The sequence below is a fragment of the Mustela erminea genome, chromosome 1, assembly GCF_009829155.1.
Source record: "Mustela erminea isolate mMusErm1 chromosome 1, mMusErm1.Pri, whole genome shotgun sequence".
NCBI classification, from domain to species: Eukaryota; Metazoa; Chordata; class Mammalia; order Carnivora; family Mustelidae; genus Mustela; species Mustela erminea.
The window spans coordinates 31,676,730-31,697,210 of NC_045614.1; the positions used below are offsets into that span (position 1 = coordinate 31,676,730).

The 20,481-nt window shown below is 40.5% G+C and overlaps 1 protein-coding gene across 1 annotated transcript in view; it reads left to right on the forward strand.

Annotated features, from left to right (window-relative positions):
• Positions 1 to 20,481, forward strand: part of SYNPR (synaptoporin) — a 313,963-nt gene that overhangs the window by 192,413 nt on the left and 101,069 nt on the right. The window contains exon 3 of the mRNA XM_032324244.1: positions 1,880 to 2,004. Within this exon, the coding sequence (XP_032180135.1) occupies positions 1,880 to 2,004 (125 nt within the window). The remainder of the gene's footprint in view (positions 1 to 1,879; positions 2,005 to 20,481) is intronic.

The following is a 20,481-nucleotide window of genomic DNA, read 5'->3' on the forward strand; positions in this document are numbered from 1 at the left end:
CTGTTGGTCGTGTCAGTTTAGCTAGAGAGTAAGTCTGAATTTCCTGTTTTATGGCTTGGAACATCTTACCACGGAGCCTTCCACATCCATCTGGAGTAATAACATTTGTTAATGTTTATTGAGTCCTGTCCTCTGCCAGGATCTGTTCTAAGTGCCTTGTACACGTTAACCCATATAAACACAGTTTTCTCTTACTATATCTACTATGTTTTTTGGTCAAGTTGTTTCCATTTTTAAAAAACTAACTTTAAAAACTAAAAACTTAAAACTGCCTCACACAGAAAAAAAAAAAAGAGGTCCCCAAATATTCCTTTCCCCGTGAAGGTTTTATCATTAACCACCTTTTTCCTATTACAGTAAGATGGCCATTTGAGGCCAACAGCTCTGAAAGTCTTCACTACCGAGTAAGACTGAGATGGCAGGTGTTACGTATAATACTCCTTTGGCCTTCTGTGCTTTCTTTCTTTTCTTTTCTTTTTAAAAAGATTTTATTTATTTATTTGGTAGAGAGAGAGATCACAAGTAGGCAGAAAGGCAGCCAGAGAGAGAGGGGCAAGCAGGCTCCCCCCTGAGCAGAGAGCCCGACTTGGGGCTCGATCCCAGGACCCTGGGATCATGACCCGAGCCGAAGGCAGAGGCTTAACCCACTGAGCCACCCAGATGCCCCCTTCTGTGCTTTCTAACTAGACATGGTAACATTGCCAGTTCCAGCAGCCTTCTTGTCCACAGCCACTCTCTGCTTTATATCATGAATAGCAAAATGACCCAGAAGAGTTATTATCAGGGCTGTTTTTACTGATGAGGAAACCAAGGCATGGGGAAATTAAGGAACCTTCCCAAGGTCACATTCCAGAGCCCATACACTTAACCCTTGCACAATAATTCTGCTTTACTGTACAAAATGAGCGAGTGTTCCTAATGGGACCCCAAGCTACCTTGAGAAGCTGAATTCCAAAATGAAAATAAAATAAGTGGGAGTATTGCAACATGGGTTAGTGTTAAGTGCGCTTGATTGACTTTCTTTGGAAATGAGCAGGAAATACTTTTGAATTTAGACAAAATAAGCAGACAAAGTTTAGCATTTGCTTCCCATCTTGGGCCATCCTTGGTCTCCCAGATGTATCTTCTTTCTTGAAGCCTTCCCTGATTTCTTGCTCCTAATGTTCAGTACCTAATTCCCACAGACCCATGTTCTATACCAGGATAGACTATCACACTAGTTGGTAACCAGTCAACCCTTTTAATAGTTGACAAAGAGCAACTAATACAGAGGGGTAACAATCAGGGAGGCTTTGAGGCTGACCTATAATAAAATCAGATGCTCTGAAATAGTACCTTTTAGATACTCATCTACTCTTCCCCAGCCCTTTAGCTCTCAAATTCTGACTGTGCTTTTAAAAAACAAACAAACAAACAAAAAAAACCAAAAACTATATTACTCCAAAAGATAAAAAATGTTAATCACAGAAAATAGAGATAAAACCAAAGGAAGAAAGCAAAGAGACACCTCAAATTCTTCCTACCTGGAGACCTCTGTCATTAATCCCTCAGTGTATGACTTTCCGGTTGTTTTAATGTGAGATCCTATCTCTACCTTCTGAGGCATGACAGCTCTTTACACAAACATGGATATTTTATATCGCGTTCAGTTTTCCTCCAAGCACAGTTACCCCAGCTTGCCAGATTATTTTTTTCAGACACCGCCTCTGCAGTTCCCATCATCCTCCTGGCTTTCATCTTCCTGCCTGAACCATATATGATGCCATATTTTAGAAGAACTGTAACCTCTCTCAACCCAGACACTGAACTCCTATGACATACTTCACTAGATTAGTGTGATTCTAATAACTCTTTTCTTTTGTTTCTTTGTTCTCCACAGCTTTTTGCAATCTTTGCATTTGCAACATGCGGTGGCTATTCCGGAGGCCTGCGGCTGAGTGTGGACTGTGTCAACAAGACGGAAAGTAACCTCAGCATTGACATAGCATTTGCCTACCCATTCAGGTAGGGAATGGCTGTTCATGCTCACAGAGAGGGCACTTCCTTCTTTCTTATTTTTGAGGAAGGGGAGGGACAGACGGAAAGAGAGAGGGAGAATCTTAAGCAAGCTCCACACCCAAGGCAGAGCCCGATGCTGGGCTCGATCTCACCACCCTGAGATCGTGACCTGAGCCAAAATCAAGAGTCTGACCATCAACCAACTGAGCCACCCAGATGCCCCTACCTAGTATTTTTCTTTTTTAAGATTTTTATTTATTTGTCAGAGAGAGAGAGCATAAGCAGGGGGAGTGACAGGCAGAGGGAAAAGCAGACTTCCCACTGAGCAAAGAGCCCAATACAGGACTTGATCCCAGTGTCCTGGGATCATGACCTGAGCCAAAGTCAGATGCTTAACCGACTGAGCCACCCAGGTTTCCCTTGGTATTATTTTTTAAAACAACTTTCAGCACGATGTTTGGTATCTCCTTAATCTATTCTCTTGTTCACTGCAGTTTAACTTTTATTGAGTAATCATTTTGTGTCAGACATGGTGCTGGCTCTGGAATTACAGAAAAAGGTAGAAATTGTCCCCTGAAAACTTTTCTTAAATAGGAAAGTACAATGTTTTCCGATATCTTTCCCATGAGCCCTTGATATTTAATGTTTAATAAAGAAGAGAAGGAGGGAGGGAGAGAAAGGGTGAGGGATAATTTAAAAATGATATGATCAAATAAATTTAAGAAATACTTCTTAGAACTCTGCTTTTCTAATGCACATTTTGAATCACCAAGAGAAACACAACGTTTCCCAAATATGTTTGACCGCAGACACCTTCTCTCACTGAGCATCTCAGAGGATCTGCGTGTCATGGAACGTGTCCTTATTATACAGATTTAGTGAAACTTCTCTAGTCTAAAACAAAAGTGCCTCAGCTCATAACCAATAAATCATGGGAAGTAGCATTTATACCAATATACTGAACGATTTTTAAGAGTAGAACTCACAAAAGCTGCAAACACCTTTGTTCAAGTAGATACTCTCTAAACTAATAAGACAGTACAAAGCTCAGAAATATTAAGCATAGATTCCCTGGTAATTTGGTAATAAAAGCTCCCTGTGTGAGTAGAAATGAGGCAAATGGGGGTGGGTGAAGAAGTGCTTGATACTTCTGAAGTTCTGGATGCGCTCCTTGGCTTATTGGAGAATGACCAAGCCAATGCACACTCACTGATCAATATGTGGGATCTAGGATAGAAGAAAAGAACTAGCAATGGCTGGGATCTAGCATAGGAGATAAGAAATGTCCATGGCTGGACAGCAAGGGTAGGATGCTTGGTAACATTATTCGTGAAACTGTAAAGTCTGCATTGCCTTCTTCAGTGATTTTCTCCCAAATGATTGGTAGCAGCAGATGAGTCAAAGGTCAATCCATTAACATTTGAAGATCAGCAAGTCACTAGACATTGAGCACAGGTCTCTCTGTCTCTCACACTGGAAGATAGTAATCAAGAGACCTGTTTAGACAGGAAAACAGTGCCTGTTTTGTTTTGTTTTTGTTTTTGGTGGAGAGCAGGGTAATATATTTAATTTCATGCAATCCTTGGCTAAGTGTATACTTGAAAATACACTCCAAGCAAACAGTTTCTGGTATTGGGCTTAATTTTCTTCCTAAGACGTGTTACCAGCCCAATAAAAGGCAGCTGAAGAAATTGGATAAAAATGTTTATTGCCATCTATGAAGACAGGGGCCCACTTCTTTGAAATATTTTTACTTGGGTTCTGAGACAAAGATAATCCACCATTATTTTTTCAGTAGCAGACACTTGTCTTCCAACCACTTCCTTTCTAAGAAACTCCGTATTATTTTTTTAGTAGCAGACACTTATCTTCTAACCACTACCTTTCTCAGGAGCTCTGTATCTAGAACAGATGGGAGTCCCCAAGAAAGCTGAAGCCAGTGAGGAAAGGGGCTTCAAGCATAGAGCTGGTCTTCCTTCACCCCCTCCCTGCCACACACATCGCCCCTTCCCCTGCTGCAGCACTTCCCGTGTCTCCTTAGAACACTAGGTCTCCTATAAGCACTATAAAAACCACTCTTCTAGAAGAAAACAAGAAAGCTTTTGGCACTCAGCTTACCACATCTGTATAGCACTTAGCGTCTACTATTCAGGAATCAAGATTAGCCCACTCATCCCACAGAGTATGTTGCACTTTTGTCCCATTAGTGTCCATCTAAGAGATACCCATACCATTCCAAAGAGGCTCTGTTTTTTACTAGAGTTGCAATTTCATTCATACATTTGGATAATTCAGAATGGTGTGCCATTATCTTCTTAGGGAAGCTGTCAGTGGTAAGTGACCACATCTAGAATCTATAGAGATTATGTTGGTGTCATTTGTTTCAGAAGCAGTTGGGTTAACAAGAGGCTAGTGTGTAAATCACTCAAAAGTTTATTTTCTCTCAAAGCTTTACAAGCCAATGCCAATGATTTGGTCATAATCTGAGAAATAAAAAAAGAGCCTCCAGCAGCTTCTAACTATTCAGTTAATTACAAACACAAGGAAGGCAATAAACTCTAATGCCAAGGCTGTAAATGACAGAGCAAAGAAAGCTACTTAACTTCCTTATCAGATTATCAGGTATGGGATAAAGTCAATTTAGAAAATGCTAGATAATTTACAAAATATTCACATGCTGCTTCTGATAAATATGACAAAGTGTGTAACTCCTTAATACCACCATATGTACATTTTTTGGGCTCATATCAGAAGGAATTTACATTCAGCAATATATTCCTTTTACTATGGGCATAAAACATTTGTCTTCTGACCTTCCTTTGACTCCTGATCAAAATGAGCAAGAAATATTTAGCTGTTCTCTCACTTACTGTATGTGTTAATTTGGTTAAAAAAAAAAACTTATTGGATAGTTTGGAGGGTTCTGGATTCAAAATGTTTAGCCCTTTATACACAGAAGTGTGAAGTAGAGTTCTTTTTTTTATCATAAGAATTTTAATTTTTCTAGAAAGTGTACTTGAAGAACGCCAACTAACACTCTGCATGGATCCTCGATCCATGTCAAATGGAAGCTAAAGGTTAGAGCAGAGAGTTTGTGGGCTATGAGAACAAAGATTTTCATGGCAAAGGTTAGTTCTGATGGGTCCAAGTGATGAATAAATAAGTCTGCAAATTCCTATTGCAAGTCTGCTATAAGCCTGCCAAACACTGTACTAGCCCCCTTCATGTATATTATGTGATCCTTACACCAACCCAGTGAAGCAGATCACCATCACTCTGACTGAGAAGACTGAGTGGAGAAAAATTGGGACAACCTCACATAGAAAATCTATTCTAAACTTTTAGATTTCGTATATTCTACTAACTTGAATAAAAACTAAAGAAAACAACGTTCAGACTGTTTGAAGCATGGTAAGTCAGAGCAAAAAGTATGGTAGAGAAAAGTGACAAGGGTGGAAAGGTGGTTCATGGAAAGATTTTAGAAGACCTGGAATTTCTAAGGGATTGAATAGAGACAAGGAGCTAAAGGTGATGAAAAGAGAATCATGGGGAAAACCTTTTGAAGCAGAGAATGTAGATTTGGATTTGATCATGCAGAGTTTGGGGTGTTTTTCTGTCAAAAAAGTTTGTGCTAAGCCCATGGAGGGAAAGGTGAAGCCAGAATGAAGTGCAAAAGAGTTGTTTTCATGTAATGAAAAGGATGTCCTGGAAGAAGAGAGGTCACCAAGAGAAATGCAAGAATGGGAGTGCAGTGCTTACATCTGGGCTATGCTTGCAAATGAAGGATGAGAGGAATGACTGAGGAAACCAAGAAGAGCCAAGCAGAGAAGAAGAGGTGAGACAACCAGCAAAGTGTAGGCTTCACAGTAGGTAAGAATGTGTCCTATGTGCTACCAGTCAGCATGAGTAGCGCCACCCAGTACTTCAAAGAAGTAAAGAAGCAAAAACTATGAAAAGACCAGTGGATGTAACTGATAGTGGTTATTAAGGACTTCTTAGTGGAAAAGAAATTGTGCCAGACTATTGAAGAATGACAAGGAGAATTCGGTACACTTTCCTCAGACAAGTAGAGTGCAAAATTCCAGGGATTCTAACTGTCTTACCTGAAGCCTGCGTGAGATGATGTTTATGGAGAACATTCACCTCCTGCTTCTTGTAAGTAATTAGCTCATTTGATGATGTGGTGATAAACTTCCCACTTTGGCTAAACAATAATAAATTTTCCAGTGTGTAAGGATCTCCCATTATTTGAGAGCAACTGAATATAAAGAATACAAGACGGTTTAAAATGAAAATAAATTATTATGTCACTTACATGTCTTGAGTCCCCCCCCCAGCAAAATTAAAAATAGTAGGTTTGCTGTCAGTTTCAAGCATTATTGTAGATTAAGGAGTACTAATTACTGCTTTAGCTAATTAACAAGATTGCCCTTGATTAATTTATCCTTAAAAAAATAACCAGAGATATAGAAAAGGAAGTGTGTACAAAGGTATTTCTGTTGTATCATTTTAAGTTCTTCAAAATTAGAAACAACTTATATGCCCCCAAATAGGGAATCAGTTAAATAAATTGTGACATACCCATAAAATGAGAGACTAGAATATCCATAATAGCTAAACTGTGGAAAAAACCAAGATACCCTTCAATAGACAAATGGATAAAGAAGATGTGGTCCATATAAACAATGGAATATTATTCAACCATCAGAAAGAATGAATACCCAACTTTTGCATTAACATGGACGAGAGTGGAGGAGATTATGCTAAGTTAAATAAGCCAAACAGAGAAAGTCAGTTATCGTATGGTTTCACTTATTTGTGGAACATAAGAAATAGCATGGAGGACATTAGGAGAAGGAAGGGAAAAATGAAGGGGGAGAAATTGGAGTGGGAGATGAACCATGAGAGACTATGGACTCTGGGAAAAATGGAGGGTTTTAGAAAGGAGGGGTGAGGGGATGGGTGAAGCTGATGATGGGTATTAAGAAGGGCACGGATTACATGGAGCACTGGGTGTTATACACAAACAGTGAATCATGGGACCCTACATTGATAGTGATGTACTGTATGGTGACAAACATAGCATAATAAAAAAAATGAAAAAAAAATGAAAAGCTAGGAAGTCACTTAAAATCATTTTCTCAAATAACATTTAAAGATATTGGAGATGCTTTCGGCATTGTATAAAGTGACTAACCAGAAAACAAAACTACACCTATTTAATGATTTTGATTTTGTTTTATTTTTTACTACCTGGCTGTGACAGATACTGCCATGCCCTTATCTCCCAGTCCTTCACCATGCAAGCCTACACCTTTCACTGCAAGCTTTTATGACTGTTAAAAGTCTTTCTGTGGCCCTGGGAACTTGCTTGGTCAGTATATAGGACAGACCAGAAATGCTGGGGAGTTGCTCTCTCCTGAAGCAGCCCTCATCCAATAATAAATGTAAGTTGGAAGATAGAATCCCAACTCCCTCCCCTCTCAGGCGGTACAACTCTAAAGCATGTTTCATAACATCTCTGAGAGGTATCCAGAAAATTAGCTCAGCCCACGGTGGAAATCTGGTCAGTAACACACCTTTTATTACCTTCCTTCCCATTCCTGTCTCAGTTCTCCACTTACTGGTGTTTTCAGAGATGAAGCCTCCAAAAACAGTTTGCTCTCATGTTGTGATCGCGGGTTCTACTTTGGGGTAGTCCAACCTAAGTATTGGTTGAATTATAAACATTAAAGAAAATGGGTGGATGGATGGATGGATGGACGGATGGACAGACATATAATAGATAAAGATAAATCCCTATTTACTCTCACTCAAAATTCATCTTGTGTAATTTTTTTTCCCCATCTTATGTAATGTTGATCATGTGAAAACCGACTTGGTTAGAAATCAGTACCTTCAGTTTAGAACATCTCCCCTTATGGTTTCTAGTTCAGGTTTCATATATGAAGCTAAAGTTGGTTTTCTGTATCTGTGGTATCTTAGCATATATGGTGGATTCCTTTCTTTAGAAGTCGTACTAGCATGTACTTTAACCTCAGTTTCTGAAAAATAGAAGATTGCTTAGATTTTGGAAGTGATCTATGGCACCTCCAAAATAAATTTTGTATTAGATACTTTATACTTTGTCAGTCCATGCCAAATATATTCTCTAATTATAGTGGTTAGCCACACTTCTTTTCTCATGGCATACCCAAATAACAAAAACTAAATCATTTTTATGGAGATTATGTCATGATCGTTGCATCAAAATGTTAATTTCTTTCTCTGTGGTAAAATTATGAAAAACTCAAATATTCTTTTTATACTCTTTACATTTTCCAAATTTTCTACAATAAGATTTTATGACTTTTTATACCATTAATCTACTGAAACAATACGGTATAGCTTGAACTATGAAGTGGACTGCTGGGTTCAAATCCCCTTTCATAACTACTAGCTATGTTTTATTAAGAAAGTTGCCTACATCTTTGTTTTCTCTGTGAAACAGAGGCAGTGTTACGTATTTCACAGCAGTATTGTATTAAGTGAATTATATATGGGAAATGCTTAAAACAAGGCCCAGCTTTCAATAAGTTCTCTTTTAGTATAATATTTTTACTTTCATCAAGAAAGGAATTAAAAATAGAGAGCTAAAAAGGATAATTATTCTAATTAATTAGCAAAAATATCCCCAAGACAACAAAACAACCCCTTTATTATGTTATGTTTTACCCAGAAAGGTACCTTCCCCAATTGTCTCTCTCCCATATGCAAACATTAAAAAGTGCATACAGATTTAAGTGTCTCACGTTTATTAACTTGTTTTTAGCTCTTTAGTGCTTATTTGGGTTGTCCTTGAAGGTATCATCAGGTCTGTATTTTTTTTCTCATTTAACTAATGGGAGATGAAATCCTCCCAAAGTGACAGAATGGAGAACACTCAGTGGCACTAGCACAGTACTTCCGGGGTTGTGTGGCCTGAGTGGGGGTAGGGGAATGAGATTCTGGTCTGTTCCTCATTATTCTTGAAATGGAATTTGAGATGGGGGTCTTCTGAGTTGAGGGAAAGGGATACTGGGGTGCTCAGCTGGGCACTGGCTACAGAAGCCTGTTCTCCCCTTTATAACCATAGTGTAACCATAGCCACTTGCTCTGATTCTGCCACTCCTGTTTAGAGCATGGGAACAGGTGCAGGGTGATGCCAGGAAATCTGTGGAGTTTGAGCTATTACCTACTAATGCTAGCTCTGTTGGGGGAAAAGCATTTTTTCTCTAAGATCCATACCCTAGAGCAGTGGTGATAAACTGTTCTTTTTATCATAAGGGCCAATTTGGGGAAAATAAAAATGTTAAGGGCTGCAATGTTTTATTCCTTGTGTTCAGGAAATGCTACATTTGCAATTACATTTAAGCATTTGTTTATTGTTTCTCATTACCAAAGGGTTTCACTCTTTTTGGATAACATTTCAGAAACTTTATAACTATAATATCTCATCATAATGTTGTACATTAAAATAAATTTTGTGTATGATGAGACCTGGTGGTTCTATGGGGCAGGGAGAGCTAGGGAGATTTGCAGGTGGGGTAGCCAAAGGGTTAATGGTAGATTAAACACCTGGCTTCATATCCAAGCTCCATCACGTAGTGGATGGGCCAGTTATAATCTCCCTGGGCCTAGGTTTCCTTATTATAAGAAAGAAATAATAGTACTTTCCCCTTAAAATGGTTGTGACCTTTCAGTTAAGTCATGTTTAGCATACATGAAGAGTTCACTGAATTGTAGTGTCCTTTTTGTACATATGGTTAATAGGTTTTTTTTAAGAGATTTATTTATTTATTGGAGAGAGAGAAAGAGAAAGCATGGGCATGTACAAGTTGGGGTAGAGGCAGAGGCAGAGGGAGAGAAGAAATGCTCAAGCCGCCTCCCTGCTGAGCGTGCCCCCCACACCCCCAAGGAAGGCTCAATCTCAGGACCCTGAGATTGTGACCACTGAGCTGAAATCAAGAGTCAACCACTTAACTGACTGGGCCACCCAGACATCCTGATTAAAGTACATAATGCAAGGAACTGACCCCAGAGCATAGCTATAGACCAAGAATGAGGACAGCCATATCTGGAGGTTCCTGCAATGAAGATAAGAACTGTCATTTGTAGTGTGTGTCTGCAGAGATCCCAGAAAATGTGTACTGTGACTGATGCATGGAATGAGTTAGATGAAAAAATTAGTGAATGACATATTACTGCTCCCCGACCCAACAATTCCTCTCCTGACCTGTGTAGATTGGAGCAGTTACCCTGCAACACTTCCCCCAAAGATGGGTGGTGGTGGGGACTTGGGATGATCTCTTAGTCTGGGTTCTCACAGAAGCACCCCCTGACACAAGGATTTGTAGTTGTCTGGGCCGGTGATCCCTGGTAGCACCAGTAAGGCATGGCGAAAGGGAAGAAAACCAGTAAAGAGTAGATTCATGGGCAAGGTACCACCATGATCAGTTGGGACAATTGAGACTTCTAGGAAAACACAGATGATATGCTTCAGAATAATTCTATCAGGCAAGTGATGAGGTGATTATTTACCAACTCCTCTTGGCCATTGGTCAAAAACCACTATTGCAGCTCCTGTCAACTCCGTGGCACTGCCTGCAGAGCAAGCCCACACTTGCAGCCCAATAAAGCCTACAAGCAGAGATCTCGGATGCTCGCATTTGAAAACCATTATGGAAACCCAGAGAGATGTGGCTGGGTGACTGACAGCCTCTAACAGGGTGGGGGATTATTTAGTGTACGGGGCCCTGAGCTACGTGGGCACATGGTATGTATTAGTGAAGTAGACATAGCCCCTTTCCTCATAAAATTTACAATTATACAGGGATGGGAGAAAGACATTAAAGACATGGACAAAGAATACACACACACAGAGAGTAGTGGTAATTTCCAGGAAGAAGGTGAACATTGCACGGAGAAGCAAAATAAATATTGGTAGAGTAGAGAGAATTAAAGGACACCTATATAGAGGAAATGATCCAGAAGGGCCTCCCTGAAGAGGTAGCATTTAGGCCGGTAGAAAGAGAAGAGGAAAGAACGTTTTCAGCCAAGGGAACAGCATGGACAATGCAGACAGGAAATTAAGAAGATATAGGAGATGGCCAGAGGAGCAGTGCTGTGTTAGATTATCGGGTTGGGGAAAGCCTCCCTGAGAAGTGACATTGGAATGCAGACCGGCAAGAACTGAGAAGGGGGAGAGCACGCAACAGAGCTTGCCTCAAAGACCCTTCCTGGGAGGTGGAGGAGCAAGTGTAGAGGCCTGATGTCTGAGCTCGGGGAGAGTCTGAAGGTCAGCAAGGAGACCAGCTTTGCTGGGTTGGAATGAGGCTGACAGAGAGAGGCAGGAGATGAACTTGAAGATGCAGGGAGAAGCTGGATCACACAGGGTCTCATGGGATAATATGAGGAATTTGGATTTTATAAGGGGTGAGATGGGAAGTCTTTGGAGGTTTTGAGGAGCAGAACCATGCAACTTTATGTTTTTGAATGATCTTTCCTTTGGCTTTAAAATACAGTCTTAAGGGGGCATAAGGCAGTGGTGGAGTCAGGGAGACTAGTTAGGAGACAGCAGCAACCATCCAGGGAAGGGCTGGTGGTGGTTTGGACAGGGGTGGAGGTGGTGGAGAGGGGGCTGTGTGGTACGTAGGGCTTCTCATTCATATCATCATCCACGTCTCACGTCCATGGGAATTTACATCTACAACTCAACCCTGCGGGTCACCTTTACTCAGATTTCTCCATTACTTTTGCCAGTTGACACTGGGTAGCATTTGGTGAGCATGGAGGCCAACTTCGGCTTATAGGCGCCTTCCAGTGCCATGAGTTTTTCAACACTGCATATCAACCAGGATGGTCAGCAACACACACATAGGCAGCCAGCTGACCTAACTTAAATGGAAACTTGACAGGATTCCATTGAGATATGTTTACACCTACATTTCAGACAGCCATAAGAAATTTATAAAGTGGACAATAATTCTACTTCTTGAAATACGGTTGTAAACACATCATTGCTGGTATCAGTCATGGTCCAGCTGGGAAAAGAGAGCTCATCTCCCCTGGCTCAATTTTGAAAAGTTAAGATAGGGAACAGGGTAGACAGGGGTTGAATGATCAGAAGGGGGACCAAGAGGCAATCCAGAGGTTAGCCACTGTGAGACTCCACCACCGCCTCTAAGTCTTGAGCAGGAGATGGTAAAATAAGGTTCTTGAGCCACATCCAGCCGCCCCACTGCCTTTTTCACATGGTGTGTGTGAGCTGAGAATGCTTGATATATATTTGTAGGTACTTATATAATTTTAAACTTTATATAAGTACCTACAAAATATCCTCAGTTTTGCCTATGGACAGGTGTTTACTGACCCTCGAGCAAGAGCAAGAGCAAGAGGCATAAAGGGAAGAAGGGGTCTTATGAGAGCAGAGGATGGAGCCTGTGGGGCAGAATCTGGGACTATGAAGGAGGAGGCATCCAGAAGGAGCATGAACCATGAAAGAGACGCAGCCACCCCTAGAGATGCTGCCCAGAACAGCAAGAAGAAGAGAGGGGGAGATACCCTGGCTTCTCCCTTACTGCCCCTCTCTAGGCTCCCACTGGAGCTTCCCATTGGCTGAGCCTAACTGGAAGCCAATGGGTAAGGCAATCAAACCCCCGAAATGCAGAAAAGAGCACGGAAGGAGGAGAGAGAGCTGAGAACAAACACACGATGACCAGCACAGAGTTCCAATTTGAACCTGTTTTGCTTATCTATAAAATGAGAAAACTGAACTGAAATTTCCTTTTTTTAAAAAGAGGATTTTATTTAGTTATCTGACAGAAGGGGAGAGAGAGGTAAAGAGCACAAGCAGGGGGAGCAGCAGGCAGAGGCAGAGGGAGAAGCAGGCTTCCCACTGAGCAGGGATCCCCATGCAGGGCTGGATCCCAGGACCCTGAGATCATCACCCGAGCTAAATGCAGACACTTAACTGACTGAGCCACCCCGGCGCCCCCTGAATTGAAGGTTTTTTTTTTTTTTTTAAAGATTTTATGTATTCATTTGACAGAGAGAGATCACAGTAGGCAGAGAGGCAGCGGGGGAGGGGGGATGCAAACTCCCTGCGGAGCAGAGAGCCTGATGAGGGGCTCGATCCCAGGACCCCGAGATCATGACCTGAGCCGAAGGCAGAGGCTTAACCCACTGAGCCACCCAGGCGCCCCTGAATTGAAGCTTTCTTAAGAGTAAATTAGACCTTGGGTTTTGGACGTTGGGGAGGGTATGTGCTATGGTGAGTTCTGTGAAGTGTATAAACCTGGCATTTCACAGACCCTGGGGTTAATAATACATTATATATTAATAAAAAATTTAAAAAATTTAAAAAAGAGTGAATTAGACCACTAATTCTAGGAGGATGGAAATACACTGACCTCCTTCTTAGGGCAACAGTGGTACTTGGTCTCGGCCAGGAACCCTGATCATACTACTGCTGCTGCTGCTTCAGAGAAAGCAGAAGGAAATAGGAAGATTCGATGAAATTAATTTATACAAGTCTCTTTCTTCCAACTTCACAGGGATTGCACTGGTATTTGTCCTATTTAGGTAATATCTGAACAGGCTTTTCAAGACCAGGATTGGGGCGGGGGGCAACTTACTGAGAATGATTGTACGTTATGTAATCAAGGCTTTTGTTTCTATGGAGCTCCCTGAGGGAGTTGACAAGTGGCAGAGATTAAATTAGTGTATGCTGAGTGAGCCTTTTATGTCATTCTTGGTCTCACTGTGTGTCATTTTACAGAGCAGGCATGAGGGAGGGTAGTGAACAGAACGCATTACCTGGGAGAAGCATTATACCTCAGAAGGATGCAAACATGGCTTTTTTTTCCAAGTTATAAAATTAAGTTCTAGTTTTATCTTTTGTCTGTTTTCCTTCTAAGAATTAGAGACAGAGACCAAGTTGCTAGAAAAGAACAGAGAATCTCGGGAGACAGACTGAGGGTTGCTGGAGGGGAGCGGGTGGGAGGGATGGGGTGTCGGGGTGATGGACACTGGGGAGGGTATGTGCTATGGTGAGTGCTGTGAACTGTGTAAGACTGATGACTCACAGACCTGTAACAAGACTCACAGACCCTGAAACAAGTAAGACATTATATGTTAATTTTAAAAATTTTTTAAAAAGAAAGAAAGAAAGAAAAAAACAAAGAAAGTCAGCTATAGTAACAGCTAGGAATGTCCGAAGAAAACATCCCACTCATATCTGTATGTATGTCCTGTCCCTTGAAAATGTTAGGTGCTTGTTCCAAGGTCCCATTAACCTCCACCTCTGCTTCCTTCTTTTCTGGAAACAGAGAAATATTAGAACATTCTTTGCATCCCCTGGAGCTATCAAGCTGGTGGCCAGAAGTCACACAATAGACTGTATGAGGTCAAGCTGGTGTCGTTGAGTGGTGGGGACCTGTGTTCCCTCTCCTTTCCCACCACCACCCAACCTGGAAAGAATGGTATTTTGTGAGCCATAAAATGAATTGAATTGTCAGGGGGCCCACAGGGTCAAACAAAAAGGAGGCACCGTGCTCAAGCTGCCTGCTTGCCAGATGCTCTGCAGTCAGAACAGGAAGGTAAAAGCCTCAGCGATGACAAGTGTAAGGCTGGGATTCACGTTCCTGATTCTCCTTCTAGCACCCACCTGTGGGAATGCAGGGGCCTGGACATGACTCGGGACTTTAGAATCTCTCCTGGTGTGAGGTTCAGGCCCCTGACTTGTGTCTGAATCATGTAGAAAGCTTGATAAGAATAGAGATTCCAGATCTTGCGGCAGACCTACCTACTTAGCATTGCTGGCAAGGGGGCCCAGTACTGGCGTTTACTAAATCCCCATGTGATTCTTAAACACACAGAAGGTGGAGAATTGGGGACCCAGGGAGAAATAAGCAGAGCTCCAATTTGCAATTACCTGATATTCCACGTTTTAACATTGACAGATTTTTCTTAAAAATATTTGAGATTACACTTTGGCTGAAGCAAACACTTGCCTGATTTGTTATGCTTAGCATGATAAAATAGAAAAAGAAAGTTACCATGAATAAGCCAATGGATGTTTCCTTTTCTGTTATTTCCAAATTTTGTTGTCAGCACATACTACTCTTAGAAGGAAGAACAATAAATGACAAAGAAGCAAATAGTAATTTAAGTTGTGTAGTAATGGGCTAACTGTAGCAATTTCACTATCATCCCATTATGTGCTTTTGAGCATGTCCCCCCACCCAGCCCCTGCCAAAAAAAGACTGAAGAGCTAACTGCCTCTCCCCACTAGACCAAGTAGAAATGAGGGTAGAAATCAGAAAGGAGGGTGGATAGTTAATTCTTCCATCGTGTGTGTGTGTGTGTGTGTGTGTGTGTGTGTGTGTGTGTGTTATTATTGGTATGGTCATTATGTCCTAAACTGTCAATCCACACTGTAACAACGGCTGAGCTCGAGTATTTTTATTCCCTTTTTTTACAGACCAGTATACAGAGACTTAACTTTTTTTCAAGATCACACAGCTAGCAAACGTCAGACCTAGAAATCTGTCTAAAGTTCTGCTGTCCATGAGTGTTTCAACAGAGTTGTTTACAGCCACACACAACTCTCTTCCAACAGGGATGGTGATCACGATGGTGGTGATGACGATGATGATTGTCGTCTTCATCATGAGTAGCATCATTATGATCAAATAAAAGCCAGATAACTTTACCATATAAGAAGAGCTGAGCAAAGCATGTTACATATATTGCGCTCTAACATCCCTGGGAGATACATTTCTATGAGACAGGGACTCTGAATTGCACTTGACAGGTGCAGAAACAGGCTCATTGAGGTTGAATCGATTTGCCCAACATCATACAGCTGATCAATGGCAAAATCGGGATTTGAATATCTAGGTTTGGCTTCCCTCAAGGACTATTCACCATTGCACTGCAAGGCACAGCAGTGATGTCCTTAGGTTGACAAACTGCCCTAATCCCAGTGACTCCTCCCCTCCCTCCCAGATCTGTATAGCCTGTTCCCCACAGAGAGGCAAGCTAGGCAGGCAAGAAGGATTTAGAGAATGGTTCTTAGAGACATTGTATTCCTTGGGGCTCAGAATTACTGGCAATGCCTTCCAGTTGATTTCCCACGTCCAGGAATAAACTGTGAAGGAAAAACAGTTCCAGGCTGGTGCTGTAATGATCACCCTTTTTCCCTTTTTTGCAGCTGGCTAGACTCTGAAATAAATGAGCTGTGGCTGATATGGTTTGTAGAACTTTTCCCTTTTTATTTTGAAAGACTCTGTGGTGAAGTAGCAGCTGTCACTTGGAGGCTAGGTGTTAAGGAGTCAAATAAATGACATGGTTTTCTAACAAAGTTATTCCAGAGGGATTAGTGCTATGGCAGATTCTCATTTCCCTGGCAAAAAGGTGGATTTGGAAGGAAGCAGGAGTTGGCGAGCTGAGAGTTCCCAGCTACTAATCAGGGAGCCTGAACATCTTTGATTGCAGTGAAGGATTTGTAGTTGTAATTCTCCTTAAGCCCAGCACTGAGATAACAGAAATAAGTAGAAAGTACAAAGAACCACTTGCAAAGTTAAGGCTTCTTCTGAGATGCACTTGATTAGCTCTTGGAATCTTTCGAAATTAGCTGAGAATTATGTTCAACAGTCTCCATATTCATGCCTTCTTTTAGCATACCTACCAAGGGTTTCATTTTCCATCTTTCTTCCTCTGTCTTACATCCCATCATCTCAAACAGTCTCACTTTCTGTTGTTTATAACTACACTTTAAAATATCTTTTACTTTGTTAGAAAAAGGGACACATTTATTTTCTGTCCTGAGAAATCCCACCGTACAGAAGGGAATGAGACTATCAGAACCTCCTTTAATATAACTTCTCAGAGGTAGTCACTATCAAGAGTTCTGATGGATGTCATTTCAAACTTTTTCTTTGCATGCACTCATTTTTTTATGCGGGTTGATTCTAAGTGTAAGTCTTATTTGGCAAACTAATTCTTGTTTGTTTGTTTTTTTTAATTGTTTGTATTTTTCCATGTCAGCCCTTATGGATCTACCACATTCTTTGGGCTCATTGTTATACCAGAATTTATTGCACAACTGTACTGAAATTTATTAAGCCAATCACCTACTGATGGACATTTAGACTGTTTAAGTTTTCCACAATTATAAATAATGTTACAATTAACATAGTTTTATGGCTTCATGTGTAAGGTAAGCTCTAGGGCAAAGGTATATAAACCTTAATTTTTTATCGATTTTTGCCAAATGCTTCTTCAGTAAAAAATTTATATGCCCACCAGGAGGTTATGAAGGTTCTTGGTTCTTCACATTCTTCCCAATATAGAATACAGTAAATGCACTTATTTAATCATTGTAGAACATAAACATCTTGTCATATAATTATTAGACATGTATATTCCTGGCAAAAATTTTTGGAGAACACCATGTCCTTCTTTCTTTACCCCTGGCAAAGATATCTTGTACTTCCCCCATTCCAGCTGCTTTATTAAGTCAACACTCTTCAGTGAACTCCTATGAGATTTATTAATTGATATAACAAAGGTTCAGTATGGTGCCAGACATTGGGCCTGACAATGAAGGAAATTTATAAAGGAAGAGAGATTCTCTTTCCGTGGAGCAGAGTCTTTTAAAAAAAAATAATAATAATAATACCCAACATTGATGAAACTGAGACACAGAGTTTAACGTCTCATTCAAGACCCACAGGAAGTTCTCAACTATACAAAAATTTGCACTGATTCCCTAAAATCCTTACATGATATTACCATCACACAGAGTCATAGTGCAAATAATTAGAATTAAGGCCCTATTAATCTTTACTAATGATAAGGAGGCCTATGACAAATTGCCTAAATTAACAAATCAATATTTACACAGCATGATAGAACTTTTTAAGAATTCATGTATCAAATTAATTCACATCATGGTGCTCATCTTAACAAACCCTCAGAAAACGTTGGCATTAAAAACAGTCTGCCCAATAGTCATTGCAAAGAGTACTTGTTTGGTAAACCCTCTTCTCTCACAGATATGAAAATATGAGTTTGTCTTCAGGGTTAATTTTCAAGAATTTATTCTTATTTACCTCTAGGTTGAGTTTATTCCTTGCCAGAATGAGAAGGGACTGTTTTCTCCTGTCTTTATGCAAGTCACCACAAGCAGTTGTTAGGAGAGAATAAATGCTGTGGATAATTAACCATTAAATATATACATATTTTTGTCAGTTTAAGCCATCATCTTAGACTGACATGAACTTTAACATTTCTGAACCTGAAATGACTGCTCTGATTACCATGGTCTTTAGAGGTGGAATTTGGTCCCTCTGCAAAGTGAGTGTTCTCTAAAGAATGATAAAGTTTGTTGTTTCCTTTATGCAGATTAAAAAAAAAGCATAAATATCCCATATTGGAGTACACAGTGCCATAGAAGAAAATGAATGTAAATGCCTTATGTTGTGCAAGACTAAATGAAAATATAATGTGAATTACTTTCTAGCTCAAGCTCATCACTAGTGCCCAGATGACTATGTTTCTGTAGTTTTAAAAATTACTTCAATTTTCAACCAAATGCCGCTAGCCAAATAAACATTGTGTCTCTAGCACTTTTTATAATGCTTTCTGGAAGAGAGACATAGACGGTATGAAAAAAAAAGCAAAGCACACTCAGCTCTTCTTTCAGTCTTACTGTGCAACATGAGGAGTTTTCAGAGACTTGCTGAACTTTTGAACTTGTCCATTTACTCATTTGATCAGTAAATGAGTGCCAGGTATGTAACCAGATGAGTATAAGGTGTTTACCATCTGCTACAGAGCCAAGCCATGTGCAGCCATGTTTGGGTCCTAGAGGCCCTACCCATTTTAGCTAGCTGGATGTGAGTAGGCACCAAATTATTCATTGGTGAACAATCCATAAATGGTTCCTGGGACAAAGAGAGGCTCATTCACTCATTTAGCCCATTTTTTGAATGTCTACTCCATGCAAAGAGGTCTAGTTTTTGGTGCTGGAGATCCAGTGGAGAACAGGATAGATTGGATCTTTCTTCTGTTGAAGCTTGACATTGCAATAAAAAGAAGGAGCAGAGAAAGAAAACAAGCAAACAAACCAAAGACCAAGATCATGTCAGATAACAACGGGTGTAATGACAAAAATTGAACAGTGTTGTGGTGGAGAATAACTGGGAAGGGGTCAGGCAAGGAAGTTCCTCTTGGGAGGGGCTATTTGAGCTAAGATCTGAATGACCTGGAAAGAATGGGCCATGTGAAGATCTGGAGAACAGATCTCTACAGGCATAATAACAAGTACAAAAAGAAGGAGGAGGAGGAGGAGGAGGAAGGAGGCAGGGGGAGGAGAGGGGGGAGGAGGGAGGGACGGGGGAGGAGAAGAAGGAATAAGGAGAAGGAGAAGAAAAGAAGAAGAGGGGGAAGGAAGGCAAGTGCAAAGGGAAGAGGGGATTTAGTACAGCAAAGGATTAAGCAGAAGAATACAGTAAGAACACGGGGGGGGGTGCGGGGGGGAGAGTGAAATGCATTAAGGAAGTAAGAGCAACATCAGGTAGAACCTCATGAGCCATGTAAGGCACTTTATTCTAGATGCAGCAGAAATACTTTGCTTAAAAGTAAGGGAGTGATATGATTTGATTTACATATTTTAAGATTTTTAAAAAATTTTTTCATTGCAGTGTAGTTAACGTACAGTGTTCTATTAAGTTTCAGGTGTACAATATAGTGATTCAATAACACTCTGCATTAGTGCTCAGTAGATGTACTCTTAATCCCCTTCACCTATTTCATCCAGCCCCTCCACCTCCCTGTGAGAACCACCAGTTTGTTCTCTATAGTTAAGAGTCTCTTTCTTGGTTTGTCTCTTTCTTCCTTTGTTCATTTGTTTTGTTTCTTATTACACATATGAGGGAAATCATATGGCATTTGTCTTTCTCTGACTGACTTATTTCAGTTAGCTTTATACCTTCTAGATCCACCCATGTTGCAAAAGACAAGGTTTCATTCTCTTTATGGCTGACTAATATTCCATTTTATATTTTTACCACATCTTCTTTTCCATTCATCTATCTATGGATATTCGGGCTGCTTCCTTAATTTGGCTATTGTAAATATTGCTGCAGTGATCATAGGGGTCCATATATCTTTTTGAATTAGTGTTCATATTTTTTGGGTAAATACCCAGTAGTGGAATTACTGGGTCGTGTGGCAGTTCCATTTTTATTTTTTTGAGGAACCTCCATACTCTTCCACAGTGGCTGCACCAGTTTGCATTTCCACCAACAGTGTACAAGAGTTCTTTTTTCTCCACACCTTGGCTAACACTTGTTGTTCTTGTGTTTTTTATTTTGGCCATTCTGACAGGTATGAAGTGATATCTCATTGTGCTTTCATTTTGCATTTCTGTGATGATGAGTGATGTGGAACATCTTT